General features: G+C 38.7%; 1 protein-coding gene across 1 annotated transcript in view; it reads left to right on the top strand.

Annotated features, from left to right (window-relative positions):
• Positions 1–14,906, top strand: part of LOC147733597 (uncharacterized) — a 136,588-nt gene that overhangs the window by 75,754 nt on the left and 45,928 nt on the right. The window contains exon 2 of the mRNA XM_086956990.1: positions 5,791–5,960. Coding sequence (XP_086813116.1) covers positions 5,791–5,960 — 170 coding nt within the window. The remainder of the gene's footprint in view (positions 1–5,790; positions 5,961–14,906) is intronic.

The following is a 14,906-nucleotide window of genomic DNA, read 5'->3' as shown; positions in this document are numbered from 1 at the left end:
ACAGCACTGGCAGCATCCTATCCCAAATTGTATGTGCATCCTTAGATAAGCTGGCTAGAAGACCATTCGGGCCAGGGGCTCCATCTGATTTGAGCTTTTTTAATATTTTTTCAACCTTCCGAGAACTTGTTAGACTACCTGTATCTGATTGACTTTCCTCCCCGTAGTAGCCCACCTCATGAATACAATCATCTTGCTAATGTGGCTTTGACTCACTAAGAACCAATTTTCCAGCAAGAGTTGATTTCGAGGCTGAGAGTTCAATCGGACCAGTGCTTTATGTAATAACCGACTGATCCGCATACAGCCCAACAATATGCCGTACCCATGGTGCTCCTGAAACTCAATTTTCCCTAGGCATATTGCTGTTTTTTCATTTCCTGATATCGGCCTAAAAACATGCCTGATTAGCGTCTTTTAGTAACTGAAAGACAGTGACCCATTCCTTGTCCTGCTTTTTTTTCTGATGCTCCCAGGCAGTTTTTTATGTGTAATTCTGACCAGTTTTAATGCTGCCGTTTTAATGCTGCAGCTGTAGTTCATGACAAATTTAGCTGGTGAGCGTGCTGGACTGTGCGAAGCGATCCTTTTGAAAGAGTGATTGCTTTACTGTAGAAACCTGGTGTCGCCTGATTCTGATACCCCTGTTAGATTCTGGGCTTGTTCTCCTGTGCCAGTAAATGCTTTCTTAAGTCCTCCATAGATCTTACCCAGTCAAATAGGGCGCATTCCGTTTGAATAGACTCTTAAGGTGAGTTCCAATGCCTCTAGCCAGGTGCTGGCTTTGTATTTATATTCAGGTTGCCACTTAACTCTTCTTACTAACTTCACAGTCTCTTCCCCGGTTGAAGTGTCTACCTGAATAATGTTCTCTACTGGTAGTACTGCAAGATTTAGAGTGCACTTCAGTGGGTTATGGTCACTTTCTGGCCTGACTGATTTGTCAAAGAGGACCAGGTGGTGGCCAGCCCTTCAGATAGAAAACTTTGTCAATAGTCGATATAACTTTACATGTTGGGGGAATACCTGGCCCTTAATTTTCACCCCCAGTTCCGTCTGAGCAGATAAAAAATCATGAATCTTCAAAAAATCATTAATTACAGATCCTACTCTTGACTTTGGCGCTTCTCCACCAGTCTCCCCCAGGCCCCTGATGTTAAAATCTCCTGTGATTATAAATTCATATTAAGGTTAAAGGAGATGATTTACCAGCTCCGACCCTGCTTTCTTTGGAGCAGGTGTGTTGCCAGTAACTGGAGCAGGCCAATCTGAAGCTCCATTTTATTAGATTTCCAGAGAAGAGCCATAACCATGATATCCTGCAAAGTGCTTATATCTGCGAACCTTGGATTCTTTGTATAAGACAGATCAGAATCTGAGACGTCGATTCAACCCCTTCCTACCAAGTCTCAGGCTTTAACTCAACGTTTCATCAATTTGGGCCTCAATGGAAGCTAGGAAACGATCCAATAGGTTGCCCAGTTCCTGATCTATATTGCTCTTCTGTCTGGTCGTAGATGCAATAGTAGATGGTGAGTTTATTGCTACGCAAGGTTTAACTCTTGTGATCAATGGTGAGATGGGATGGCTTCCTGAGTCATTGGTTCGAAGATCTTGGACCGCTGTCGGAATTTTGTTAGTTGTAAATTACAAGACTGAAAACTGGCTCCATTCTTAGTAATTTCTTTAGAGGCCTTAAGTATGTTACATTCCTCCACCCCTCTGGCCCAGACGAAACTTGGGCTAGAGTCCGTGGCAGTGACTGATGCGCCTAGTACCCATTGGTGAATACTTAAAGAATCCCTGCAGATTTTTTATTTGGACAGGATTGTGAACGTCGGCTGTTAAGCCCCTCTATATGTGTAGAATGTTGGCTAAAGCTGTGTGGACTGGTTGCCAGAAGGGTAGAAGGCCCTGGACTTATGAAGAAAGAGACCACTGAGGTCAGGGCTGCATCTTCCTGAAACAGTTCTGAGGGTACACTGGAGGCCCGAAAGAAACTCCAAACTATCCTTTAGAGGTACGGTTCACCCACCCCCCAATTCCATCGTGGACCTCTCCCTCCTTTGGAGGTTATTTCTCCAGTTCCTGCCCTGCTGCTTTCCTGTTAGCCTGGGGTAAACTTGCTCCAAATTGCTATTGGATTGAGCAGAAGCTTGTATGTGCTTTATAAGGCCATGGATGCTTAGTTGGTGAAACAAGATCTCTCCCAAGTGTCACCTGCAAGTATTGTTTATATGCACTCTGTAACTTGGACTGGTGGCCCTCCGTATTGCTGTGCTTTTCCCTTCTGGATTTCAACGGTGCTGTGATCTGTATCTGCCTTTTGCACTCCTTGAAATCCCTTGGTATTCTTTTGACTGTAGATGACCCAGGCTTGAAACATGTCTTGGGTTGCAAAGTGACGTCGAAGGCAAGCGAGGGTCAAACGAGGGAGAGCACATGCCATCTGCCAGCCGCACCCAATCCTTGTTGAGCAGCTCCTGCTTCCGACGGCTCAACCTTCTGTAGCTGAACCTAGACCAGCTACCTCACAGACCCTCTCCCCACCTGCCCCAAAATATCCTTTACCCCCTCCCCATGTGCAGAGCCTGCTTACTTGATGGTCGCAACTTCTCCCTCAGGCGTAGCTATGGATGCCATAGGAGGCTCACACTGGGACAGCTGGCTTCCTTATGCCTTACTCAGGAGTGAGTCACCGCCCAACTCCCTGCATTTGCTGCACCAACCGTAATGATGCTGCCACTACAATGCGCCACAGCGGCCAGCTGTGCTGCTGCTCCTGATCATAATCTTTGCAGGCTTCCCAAGCTTCTCCCCTCTTCTTCCCTACTCTGTGTCACACAAGTGGTGGAAGTAGACCACAGACCACAGCTGTGGTCTCAGTCAGGGTGGTCAGGAAGCAGCCAGCGTTGTCCTGAAGACGAAGCTGCTTCCAGAGTTTGCCTGCAGCTCACTGCAACTCGTAGGTTGCTCACTGGTCGCTCCGGGGGTGCAGCATAATTGGTATCGGAAGGCAGGAGGCGGTAGATACGCCCATGCCTATGCACTGAACAGCAACGCTACAGCTGTGGCTTGCAGCTTGTCGCTCCACTCCGCTCTGCAACCGATGTACGTATCCTGGCCCGCCTCTCTGCCGCTCTGCATTCTCTGACTCAGCTCTGAAGTAATCAAGAGAAATCCTACCAAGACCATATTGATTTTTCAGATAGAAGAAACTCATTAAAAAACCGACTTGCCATGAAGATGAATGCCACTCATCTCGGTAAGGAAAGTGCTAGAGGCAGGACATTGTGGGGCATCAGTTCTGCACTTGACAACATTAGGTTCTGTCACTCTACCTGAGAGAAATTAAGTGTTCCAAAACTAGCCCCATCCATTCGGCTGAATAAGGATACAACATTGGGTGATCTCAGGAGCGAGGATCTATTAACCTCGTAAAAATTAATGTAATTTTATCAAAAAGTAACTAAGGTGGGGCAGAATTCCCTGGGGTTCGAAATGGTATTATTTATTTATTTATTTTCGGTTTTATAAAGCGCATAGCTGCCCCAGCGACGCGGCGTCCCAGCGCTATCAGAAACCCCAAGGACCAGAGCCAGTAGTGAAAACCTAGACAATAATTTGGGGTTCTAGATGCTTACAAAGACTGGAAAACCAAGCAGATGGTGAATTATCTCTTTCTGGAATATTTGAACATGGGATCCTTTTTGTAGATTATAATAGGCAGATTTTCTTGTCTTCCAAGTAAGATCTCCTCCAAACAGTGCTAACCTTCCTAGTCTCTAACTTACCTTCATTGAGCAATTCGAAAATTAATTCTGATTTTGTGTACTAAATAATTTGCTCCTAAATTTGTTGATATGTACAGTCTTTTGTAAAGTAGTGTACATGCTAGATTTGAACAATTACAGTGAATTATCTGCCCCTACATCAAGCTATGAATGCATTCAGTTTCTCAAGGAAGGAAGAAATGCAAATCATCTTGATTATAGTTTCAACAATTGTATGTAAATTAGGTCTTCAACATAAATAACTGTGAAGAAAACATAGTATGTGTAACAGAAATAAATACTTCCTCTGATAATAAACATTACATGTACAAAGCAGAGCTAATTGTATCAAGGAAGGAAGAAATGCAAATCATCTTGATTATAGTTTCAACAATTGTATGTAAATTAGGTCTTCAACATAAATAACTGTGAAGAAAACATAGTATGTGTAACAGAAATAAATACTTCCTCTGATAATAAACATTACATGTACAAAGCAGAGCTAATTGTATCATTTAACTTGAAATGGGATAAACAGAGAAAATTTACTTGACAGTCCGATTCACTCATTGTCAACGAAGGGGGGTGATTTTTCAGCAGAACTTGTGTGAGGTTTTGGTGGCCCGATGGCCTTTATCTATCTATACCTCCCAACTGTTGCACTGCAGTCTTTTATATGTGCAGTCTTCTCTATAGCAATGTTGATGAGTTTCAACCCTTCATTTTTTTCAGGCCTCCACAAAATAAGGACTAGAGTATGAGTTACAGTCTGCATAAAGAGCACACATTGGTTTGTAAATTAATAGGGCATGTACCCCGGAATTTAAAGTTTACAATACACTCCCTGTTTTTACATTGTGTGTACCTGCTAATCGAGCGAGCTTCCTTAACTCATCACTGTATCGCTCAACTGCCGATTAGGAGGTGGAGTGTGTATGTGAAATTAACAAAATAATCAAAATTGGCATTGTATAAAAAGGGTAAAATCCATGGCCACAAATACAAGCTGAGCAGAACAGAATTCCAGGATAGAATTCCACACTACTCTGTTATAAGCAGGTAGGTGCTCTTCTCCCTAGATATTATCTGGGGAGGAAATAAAAACACCAATCACTGTGGGAATGGGCTGTAGTGCAACCCAGCCTCTGTCTCTGCTCCCAGCCTGACCGCATTCCAAGGCACAGTGGGATTATAAAATGCTTACACATGCCAACCAACATCATTCTATTCCCTCTTACAACCTTCCCAACCCCCCTGGCCAACCACAGGACCCCATACCCACAATTACCAGCTGCTCAGAGCAGGTGGTGAATTCTTGCATTAAAACACATGGAACTGGGAATTTTGTGCAGAATTCCACCTGGGAAATTTTGGTCCACATTGTGTTCCCCACTAAATGAGGTTTAACTTGTAATTGCACAGTACTGTTGGGGCATTACCACACAGAAGCGATTTTCACTATTCCAGAGTTTCCATCCTGCCAAGAACATGCAACATGTAATTGGACCCAGAAAATAGTGCCAGAATACCTGCTATCTCGTCTACTAGTCATGCACGCGGGGATTGTCTAACGTCTCCACTCCCTCTAACACTTACTATCAAGGTAAAAAGAATGCTAGAGTCCTACCCCAAAATAAAAGAAATAGTGCAGTGGGGGTAAGTAACGCGGATTGTAATGCCTGAGACAGCAGCTGCTACTAATAGCATGTTCATAGTTTATTTGTCGTAAGTGCTACCGGGACAGAGCACGGTTCAAGCCAACACGCTAAATAATTGCCACTGAGCAGCAGCACATAATGAGATTAAAAAAGGGGTAACACAATAGTGTGCCTCCTAGCATTAAGTGTATGTTCATAGGAAACACATCAGGCATCACATGGTTTACTGACAGAACTTCTCAGATCTCAGTGACATATTCTCTACATATTTGATTTTAGCGTAGATGAGACCATACTCCAGCACATCACTAAAAAAATATATTCTAAATTATACACTTTGACCTTTCTTTTTCCAACAGAGGACAAATTACTGAGGAAAAGAATCTTAAAAAATGGTCTTGGAGAAGCTACAAAACCCCTTCCTGGTCAAGAGGTGACAGTGAAGCTCTTAGGCATTCAAGAAGATGGGACCCTTGTGGAAAAGGATCCCAAGATGACCTTCGTCCTGGATGAAGGAGACGTTATACAGGTTGGATCTACCACGGAACAGCTGAATGGCACTTTATAGCAAGTCCATGTGAATGATAGAACATGCTTTCTATTGCTCTTGTTTAGTTGCCATGTAGAAATATTGACTTGTGCTTTGCTCATTGAGTTTTCCCAGTAGATCCTTTTTGTCTATTTACATGAAGCTGAGAGAATAATATTTAAATTGACCCATGTTTGGCTAGTATCTAGTGTTCAAAACAGGTCATGCCTCCTGATAATAGCTTGCACATACAAAATGGCTTACGTTTACCCCACAAGATGGTAAAGGCAACCATGATCATAAATTAATACTGAAAATGTTGCCATGGTTGTCTAGACATATATCAAGACCATTAAGGATGGACCAGTCTACTGTTCCTAGATATCCAGCAGCAGGGTGACCTGTGCTACCAGGGTTAGGTTACATTATGTTTTAAACATCAGGGGTAAGAGTGGAGTCCAGGGTGATTGATGATGGGTTAAAGCAAACAAATCATGACCAGACTGCATATAGTGTCTATTGCTATTGTGTTTATTGTTCATTTGTCACTGTTAAATGTTGACTGTAAACCATACAACCTAGTCATTGGATCATACCTGATACTACTGGCTGCAGATTTACATGAAGTTTATAGTTGGGGGAGCAGGTGGTAGCATCAGTGTATAGGTATTATATGTTTTCAGGAAGCTACATTTCGTAAACAGGAACGTACTAGTAAAATAGTAACAGACGGACAGTATCCATGCTCTTAATGGCTGCAATGAGGACTTCAAAAAAAGGATGGGTGGAATGCTTGATTTAATCTCAGTCACAGGTAATTATTAGAGCCGCTACCCATCCATTGTTTTTTTGCCCACCATGCCACCTCAGACAGGAACCAGGCATATGCAAATCACCTTTGATCCTGCTCCAATAGGAACAGTTCATCCTAAACTGTAAGGCCATGTCCTCGCTGAACCAGTTGCAGTGCCGATTGGCTGAGATGAAGAGTGTTCGAAAGTGTCTAAATGCTTGAAGAACTCCATTAAAGTGACTGACTGAGAAATATCTGTGCTTGATGATACTCCTAAAGCAGATGGCACAATAAGACACAGGAGAGTACTTCTTCATCTTTCTTCTTTTTTATTTTTTTTTAAAGATGGAGAATATTTGCTTAGATTAATCAAAATAGCTGCCCATGTCCACGAATAAGCAAGGCAACTAGTTTCTGTGGACTGAGAAAGCAATATGTAAATAGAATAAAAAAATAGAAAATAATTTCGGAGAATTTCAGTAATGGAAATCTAATGAGTGCAACAACAAATAGAAATACAATTTGGGACAAATAATAGGAAATAACAGAAAAATAAATTTATATTAGTTTTCTGAAGCCCTGTTTGTAAGAGAAAATGTATGTGGGCCCCATAAGGAACCCCTCTTTGAGTCTTAATATTAAAGTGGAACATAGCAATGGTAATGAATATATAAATGGTGGAGTACGAAAAAGGTTAAGAGGAAGAATGAATGTGTGAAAGTGGACTGCACAAAAAATATTAGAAAAAAAGAGGACCATGAGTGAGGAGTAAAAATGAATTTCCTTAAAAAATGGGTGAATGATGATTGGGAGATGGCACGCTCAATAATATAAACTGTGATGTGAGAAAATAGAAGGGACAAGGTAAGTGGGTAGTAAAAACAACAGTAGGAAGAAATAATAGTAGTTCAAGGGTACATCCCCAGAACAGCACCCAGTGGCAGGATGTGTGAAGGAAAGGAAGTGATAGAAAGGGAAAAGGATCTCAGCAAGCCTTACAAAAAAACTGAAAAATGAAGCTGCTTTTGGGATTAATTCCTTAAAAGGGCTTGCAAAAAGCAGTTTAGAAGTCAGCCTTATATTGTTTCTTACAGAATGATAAAGGCCATTCATCTTGAAAATGTCAAATGAACTGTTTCATGAAATGGTTTGTCAGAATTGGTACCCTATGAACTTGGTTTCACTTAAAAACATCTGTGATGGCTACCATCTCTATAGGATACAAATGTTCCCCATTAGTTGTAAATATGTGCTTAAAGGAAGGTGCCATGGATTTACTGAATTTGCACTTTGATGTTTGTGTTAATGCCATTTTGTTCTTGTTGTAAGAGCAAAATCATGTTTCAAAAAGAAAATATATAGACATGTCAGTGATCTAGTTGAATTTTTCTGACTGCCTCTCAAAAGATTTCTCTTTGGTTATACTTTGAAACCTGGCCTTTCTTAAGGAAACACATTCCAGTATACAATGGTTGTAGTAATGATCATTGAGTGTGGAGTGAGAACATGTTACTTGTATCCCGCCCTGTTATACCGTTTTGAACTCATCATGACCTCTGCAGTGGTTCACTGATGTAATATCGTTGTTCTAAATATCGAAGTAAAAATATAGAATGCAAAAATATCGACTCCCTATACAGGTAAGTACAAAAATATTGATTCAAAAATATCGAAGCAAAAAATATAGATGTAATAAATATCGAATTAAAAATATATAAAATCTAATAAAATATATTAAATATATTAAATAATAATATTATTTTTAACAAACTAAATAAAATTTAATGTAAATTTTAACTAAATGTAACAAATAAACTTAATTAAAAAAATATAAACCCAAAAATATAATAATTTATACATATACATATATCTTACTATGCTTAGTTAATTTGTAAACTTTACAGTTATGTAAAAATAAAATCTATATCAACATTTTAAAATAAACAAATCATTCTATAATAATTTAAAATATTACATTATTTAAAAAGTTAAAACTTAGATTTCACTTTACAGTAAATGCAACAGTAGGGAAAATATTGGATAGCGGAGGGGTAAAAATTACTATTCCCACTCCAATGAGTTTAACAGTAGGAAAATGCTGGATGGCGGAGGAGTAAAAATTAATATTCCCACTCCAGTAAGAAAAACAGTAGGGAAAGTGTTGGTTAGCGGAGAGGAAAACTTTACTATTCCCACGCCAATGAATGCACCAGTAGGCAAAGTGCTGGATAGCGGAGGGGTGTGCAACAGTAGAGAAAGTGTTGCATAGTGGAAGGGTAAAAATTACTAGTCCCACTCCAGTGAGTTTAACAGTAGGGAAAGTGCTGGATAAGGAGGAGTCAAAAATACTATTCCCACTCCAGTGAGTGCAACAGTAGGGAAAGTGCTGGATAGCAAAAGGATACAAAATACTATTTCCACTCCATTGAGTGCATCAATTAAAAATAAATTACTTCCCACCATTTACACCAATAAACACCACAACACACACCTAAAATCAATTGCACAATTATCATAATTAATTATTCATTAACAACTAATTATTGAATCATCAATTAAAAATAAATTACTTCCCACCCTTCCCACCATTTACACCTATACATACCAAAACACACACCTAAAATTATTTACACAATTACCATAATTAATTGCCAATTAGTTAAAAATTATTAACAACAAATTATTAATTCATTCATAAAAAAATACTTTCCACATTTAAAACTATAACTTCTCAAATAAACAAATGTGAAAACATATAAAATATTCAATAAACGTAATATAATTAAATTACTTCCTACCCTATTCCCCTATAAACCCACAACCCCCTACGGTACTAAAAACGCAAAATTCAAATTAAAAAAATAACTACTAAAAATAATCAATACATTTAATATGATTAAATTACTTCCCACCCTATTCCCCTATAATCCCATAACCCGATACGGTACTAAAAACGCAAAATTCAAAGAATATTTTTTTTTAATAACTACTAAAAATAATCAACACATTTAATATGATTAAATTACTTCCCACCCTATTCCCCTATAAAACCCACAACCCGCTACAGTGCTAAAAATGCAAAAGTCTAATTAAAAAAAGTTTTAACACATATAATAAAAATACAAACAATTCTTTTACAAAAAATATACATCACATACATATACAATATATACTAAAATACATAACATTAATACAAAATTAATATTTTTAACACTATATTTTTGCAAATGATTTTAAACAGTTCGATATTTTAAACATCGATATTACTTACCTGAAATCGATATTCTTGACCACAATATTTTTTCTGACGATATTTCTGACCCACATTATTTTTACATCCACATTTGTGCAAGTCGATATTTTTACATCGATATTCTGTCTCTGCACCCTCTGCAGTACATATATTATGCTGTGCATTTTGGGAGGCGATTGATGTTTGCTCTGGATGACTTCATTCAAGTGTTTTTATTCACACATATTCATAGCTGGCCTCCGAATTGTTGCTTTGTAACTCATACAATCTGAGATATCCACGACAGGGGTCCTATTGCAAGTTTAAGGGTTTCCTGGTGCACAAATACTGTGAGCGCTACTTGTATTTTATGTTGTAAGTAAAATTTTACAGTTCTTTTGATTTGTCATTGTAGTTGCAGATTCATCTTCAAGAAGTGCATTTAGTATGCATGTTTGTTTTGCTAATACATTGAATTGAATTGTGTTGTGCAGGCTCATCTCTATGAGCCATCCAAGCTCACTGCACCGTTTTATGTGACTGCTAGAAGTGATAGGGATTGTGCGGCACAGACTCTAGGAAACCAGGGCAAGCTTTAGGGAAGTGTGATGACCTGTGCAGCCACACCGGGTGCTGAGTTCGGGGTTGGGGGGGAGGGTGAAGATCTCTGAGTTTTGAGGGGCGCTGTCTTAAGAGCAGCTGCTGCAAAGTTCCTAGTGTGCCCAACAGGTTTCAGACAACAATAAAAATGTCAAGCTAACGCTGGTGATTAATGTTCCTGCTAGAAACAGATGGAAGTTTTGTCTAATTGCAGTTTTGACTCATCATAAAAGTAGTCCAGAAGGTTAATATACCTGCTGCAATTAACATGTTCAATGCAGATCACAAAACTGTATTTATTCGGATAGCTCAGTGGGTTACTGCTTTTGTCACAGAGATCATTTTTTTACTTGCATGTTCTTAAGTTACAATCCTAGTATAGCTCAGTGACCTATGAATTGTCATCAAGGAGCTGCATGCAGACAGCAGCGTATAGGTTAGAATGTTATGTTTTTCCCCAGTTTTTCATTATCCATATGTTACTAAAAGAGAGTTGATTTGGATATAAATACATTCTTATTAGTAAAGCCAACCACTATGGTATATTTTAAATCCCAGGCTTGTGCCTCTTCTGACCAATTACTCTGAAAATATACTATCTGTTAGTATGGATGATAAGTGATCCCTTCACCATGCAATCTTCATTGTTTTATGTACCATTTCCTATAGACTGATGTACACATGTATGTTTCATTGTCTCTGTTTAGTTTTTGTGTGATGCAACGTGCTCTGAAACCCTACACTTGTATGAATAGCGCTATAAAAGAAATGAAGTGCATTTGCAGGAGGAGCTGTGTATAGATATGGGGCAGTGTTGAAAGGTGGTACTGAGGGAATAGGTGGCAAATGAGGTAATTGGAGGGACGCCGAAAAAAATTGTTGCACCAGGTGCCACCAGTGCTAAAGCTGACCCTGCAACAAAATACACAGAGGTTTCATTCATATTCTTTTCTGTATGAGTGGAGTGGCCAGGTCCTTGTATTCAATTATGACAGGATAATGGTTAAGTAAGGGTCATTTTTTTACATTCATTACTAAGTGCACATGGATCACAGTAAGTAATCGCAATATTTTGCTAATCCAATTCCACCCAGCACGAATGGAAACAGCCAACCTACTGTCCTTAAACCCCAAACTGTATAGTCATGAGCTGATTTTGAAATTCGCTGTTCAAGTCATTATTCCGGGATCATGTTTTGCCTGGCCAGCGCGAACCACGTCACCTAAAATCTGCCTGTTTCTCTGATTTACTTTTAGAATGGATTAGGGAAGAGTTTTTTTTAAACAACTTTCTTACGGTTGTGGATTGAGAAAAAGGGTTCATTTTGAACATTTTCCATGAGTTAACATTTCTCTACTCACCCCTATTAGTGGTATGTCTGATCCATATGCACATATTATTTTAATCAATAATACCACCTTGAAAGTGATTTTTTACACTGTCAAATGCCTAGTCGCCAATGCCATTTAGTGGGGTATCTGATTCAGACTCAAAAGAGTTTTCTGTGATGATATTGATGGAGATATTAATAAGGGTATCTGTGGCATCATTAATAATGTCCTGTGTAACAATATTCAGAACACAATGCAGAGCTAAGGTTAGCTTGGGTTGTACCCTCTGTGCACACTGTATACCCTTTACAGGTATAAGACAAAACTAGGCCCTGGCAAAATTTAAATTACGACAACATAATTCACGTAATTTGAGAATTTAATATTACGCTTCTAAGTAGAATTCCCTTAACTATGTCATTATGCCACGTCATGTAAATAAAGCTCATTTGCGTCAAATTGTTTCTGCAAATGCACAGGAATACTGCCAACGGCCGTAATGCAGGTACCTGTTGCAAACGCCACTTGTGGTTTGCATGCTGCTTTTTATTCTATGGGATGCATCAGTGCAACAAAAATGTACTTGAGGGTGCATTTTGTGATAAAATATAGTGCTAAAATATGGAATTTCACATAATTTTTCTGAAATGTAACACAATTACATTAACACAAATTACACAAATTTCTCACACACATTAAAACTTTTACGCTTTCAATGACATCAAGGTTGTACCCCTCCCAGTGCACACAAAACAATATAGTTTGTGGGTAATTAATTGGTGCTATCAACGCATCGATACCTGTTTACTCTCTGTACATATGCATGGAAATGTAAGATATTTTTACTAATAATAATAATAATAATAATAATAATAATAATCCATATTTATAAAGCGTGAACATATCACCCCTTAAGGTTTCAAGGCACTGGGGGCCATCGGGGAGATTAAGTGAGCTATTGCCGAGAGTCACATGGTGCTGAGTGAGCTGCCCTCTGCAGCTCTGCTGAACTTCTTTGTAAGCCGCAGCTGAGCCCCGTGCTCCGAAGTTAGTCACTTTGGCCGCAGTGCCACACCTCTCTCACAGAGGAGATTTTAAATTTCTCATTAGCTTAACAACCAAGGAAGAGCAGAGCCTGGTAATCAGAAAGTACTGTATATTATATCTTCTAAATGTAACACATTCTATCATATTCTCAAGGTGATAGTCATACAAAATTTCAACATTCAGTCCATTAATCACTTTAAAGAGGCCATGTATGAATGATACAACTTGGACGGCCCTATTGGTTAATCCTTGAAAAACTTCCGACTTGATAGTATGTACTAAAGTGCAAGAAACCATTCAAGTTATTAAAAGAGCCCTCACCCACCAACCTAGTTGGTGGCATGCTTTATCATAGGGTTCCCAGCTAGGCTCCCGAATGGAACCCAGCTGTGCTGCAACACCTGATTATAGTGGAGCGGGTTTTTTGGGTTGAAGTGTGAGTGTGAAAAAGTGTCTTGGTAAGAAGTGGTGTGGTTAAAAATGTCTCTAAGGTGTCCAGACAAGTAATGATTTATTTATAGGGGCTTAGGACATATTACAATCAAAGTGAGATATTGTGAAGGTACAATGATCTTCTATATCTCTGTTTAAAAGGAGGTCGACATGTTTCAGCCTCTCGATACTTTAAACAAGGTTTTCTTCAGGACCGTGAAAGTGTGTATCGTGATATGACAGAAAAAATTATTTTGGTGCCACGTGAGTGAAATTGGTGATTTTCAGCACACACGCGAAGGGTGAGGGTTCATTTAATAACCTGAATGGTTCCCTGCACTTTAGTATGTACTATCAAGTCGGAAGTTTTTCAAGGATTAACCAAGTTGTTTTATTCTATTATAGTTTGGGGAAGAGGACGTACTCCCTTACCTTCCTTGCTCTCTCCCTTGCTCATAGCATGTATGAATGATGCCTGGAAATAACAAGTGATGTTCGTTCTGAAACTTTTCTATTCATTTTTCTTTAATGATGTCCAATGTTAGGGACGAAACACGTTGGCTTGGCCAACATCTCTTATGATCACAAGTTAAGAGAAGATGGAAGAATATGATAAAATGTGTCAATTTTAGAAGATATCAAATATAGTAAAATATTGTATCCGGCTGTACTCTCCCCTGTTTATTTTGTCAACTATGCTTCAATGAGGAGGTTTTTGTTGGCAGTTGGGCCACTATGACCCTTAGGTATAGGAATTCACAAATAAACCAATACGGTGAAATGCAATCTTTATTGCCAATCATATTTAGTATTTACAATTTCTCATTATTTTGTTTTCTTTCAAGTTACAAAAATGTTATTAGAAATTGTTTATGATTTCACTGCCATACAATTTCACCCAAAATAACATTGAGCCATATAAAATATATGCTGCATACAAAATGCATTAAATATCATCTATGGATTTTACATTATTAAATTCAGTTAACCATAATTTCACATAGACATTTCTTTTTCTAAAATATGTCCGTGTCACAGCACAAATAGCCATCTCAGTGAATTAGATGTGAAGCAAGCCTTAGACACCCCTTGTAGGCAGGTATTCTACAGGGGTATTCTCCATAGTTTCACTCGACTGCGTACAGCATCTATATTAATACTTTTTAAATCAATCATCACCCAATATTTAGATTGTATGAAAAAGTGTCGCTTGGCCCAATCTGTATCAAAACATCTAGTAGAGATTCCTGGCAAACCATAAGCTTCAAATAATGTTTCATGTCACAGTTCTTAGAGGAATCCATACAACTTGCAAAAGTTTTACTTAGTTCTACAAAAGCTCAAACACAATTTCAAAAAGTAGATAAAATAAGGCTATTTTATTCATTTTAATAAAACTGATCAGTTTGCATTCACTAAGTCAATAAACATATTCTCAAAGCACAATGATGGTGCTTGACCCGAAGACTCTGGTTTTCTGGGCAATTAAATCTTCCCTTATGTTCACAAG

This window comes from Lissotriton vulgaris, chromosome 2_1, assembly GCF_964263255.1.
Source record: "Lissotriton vulgaris chromosome 2_1, aLisVul1.2, whole genome shotgun sequence".
In the NCBI taxonomy this organism is placed as follows: Eukaryota; Metazoa; Chordata; class Amphibia; order Caudata; family Salamandridae; genus Lissotriton; species Lissotriton vulgaris.
Note: the sequence above shows the minus strand (reverse complement) of the source record. Positions and strands in the feature narration are given on the sequence as shown.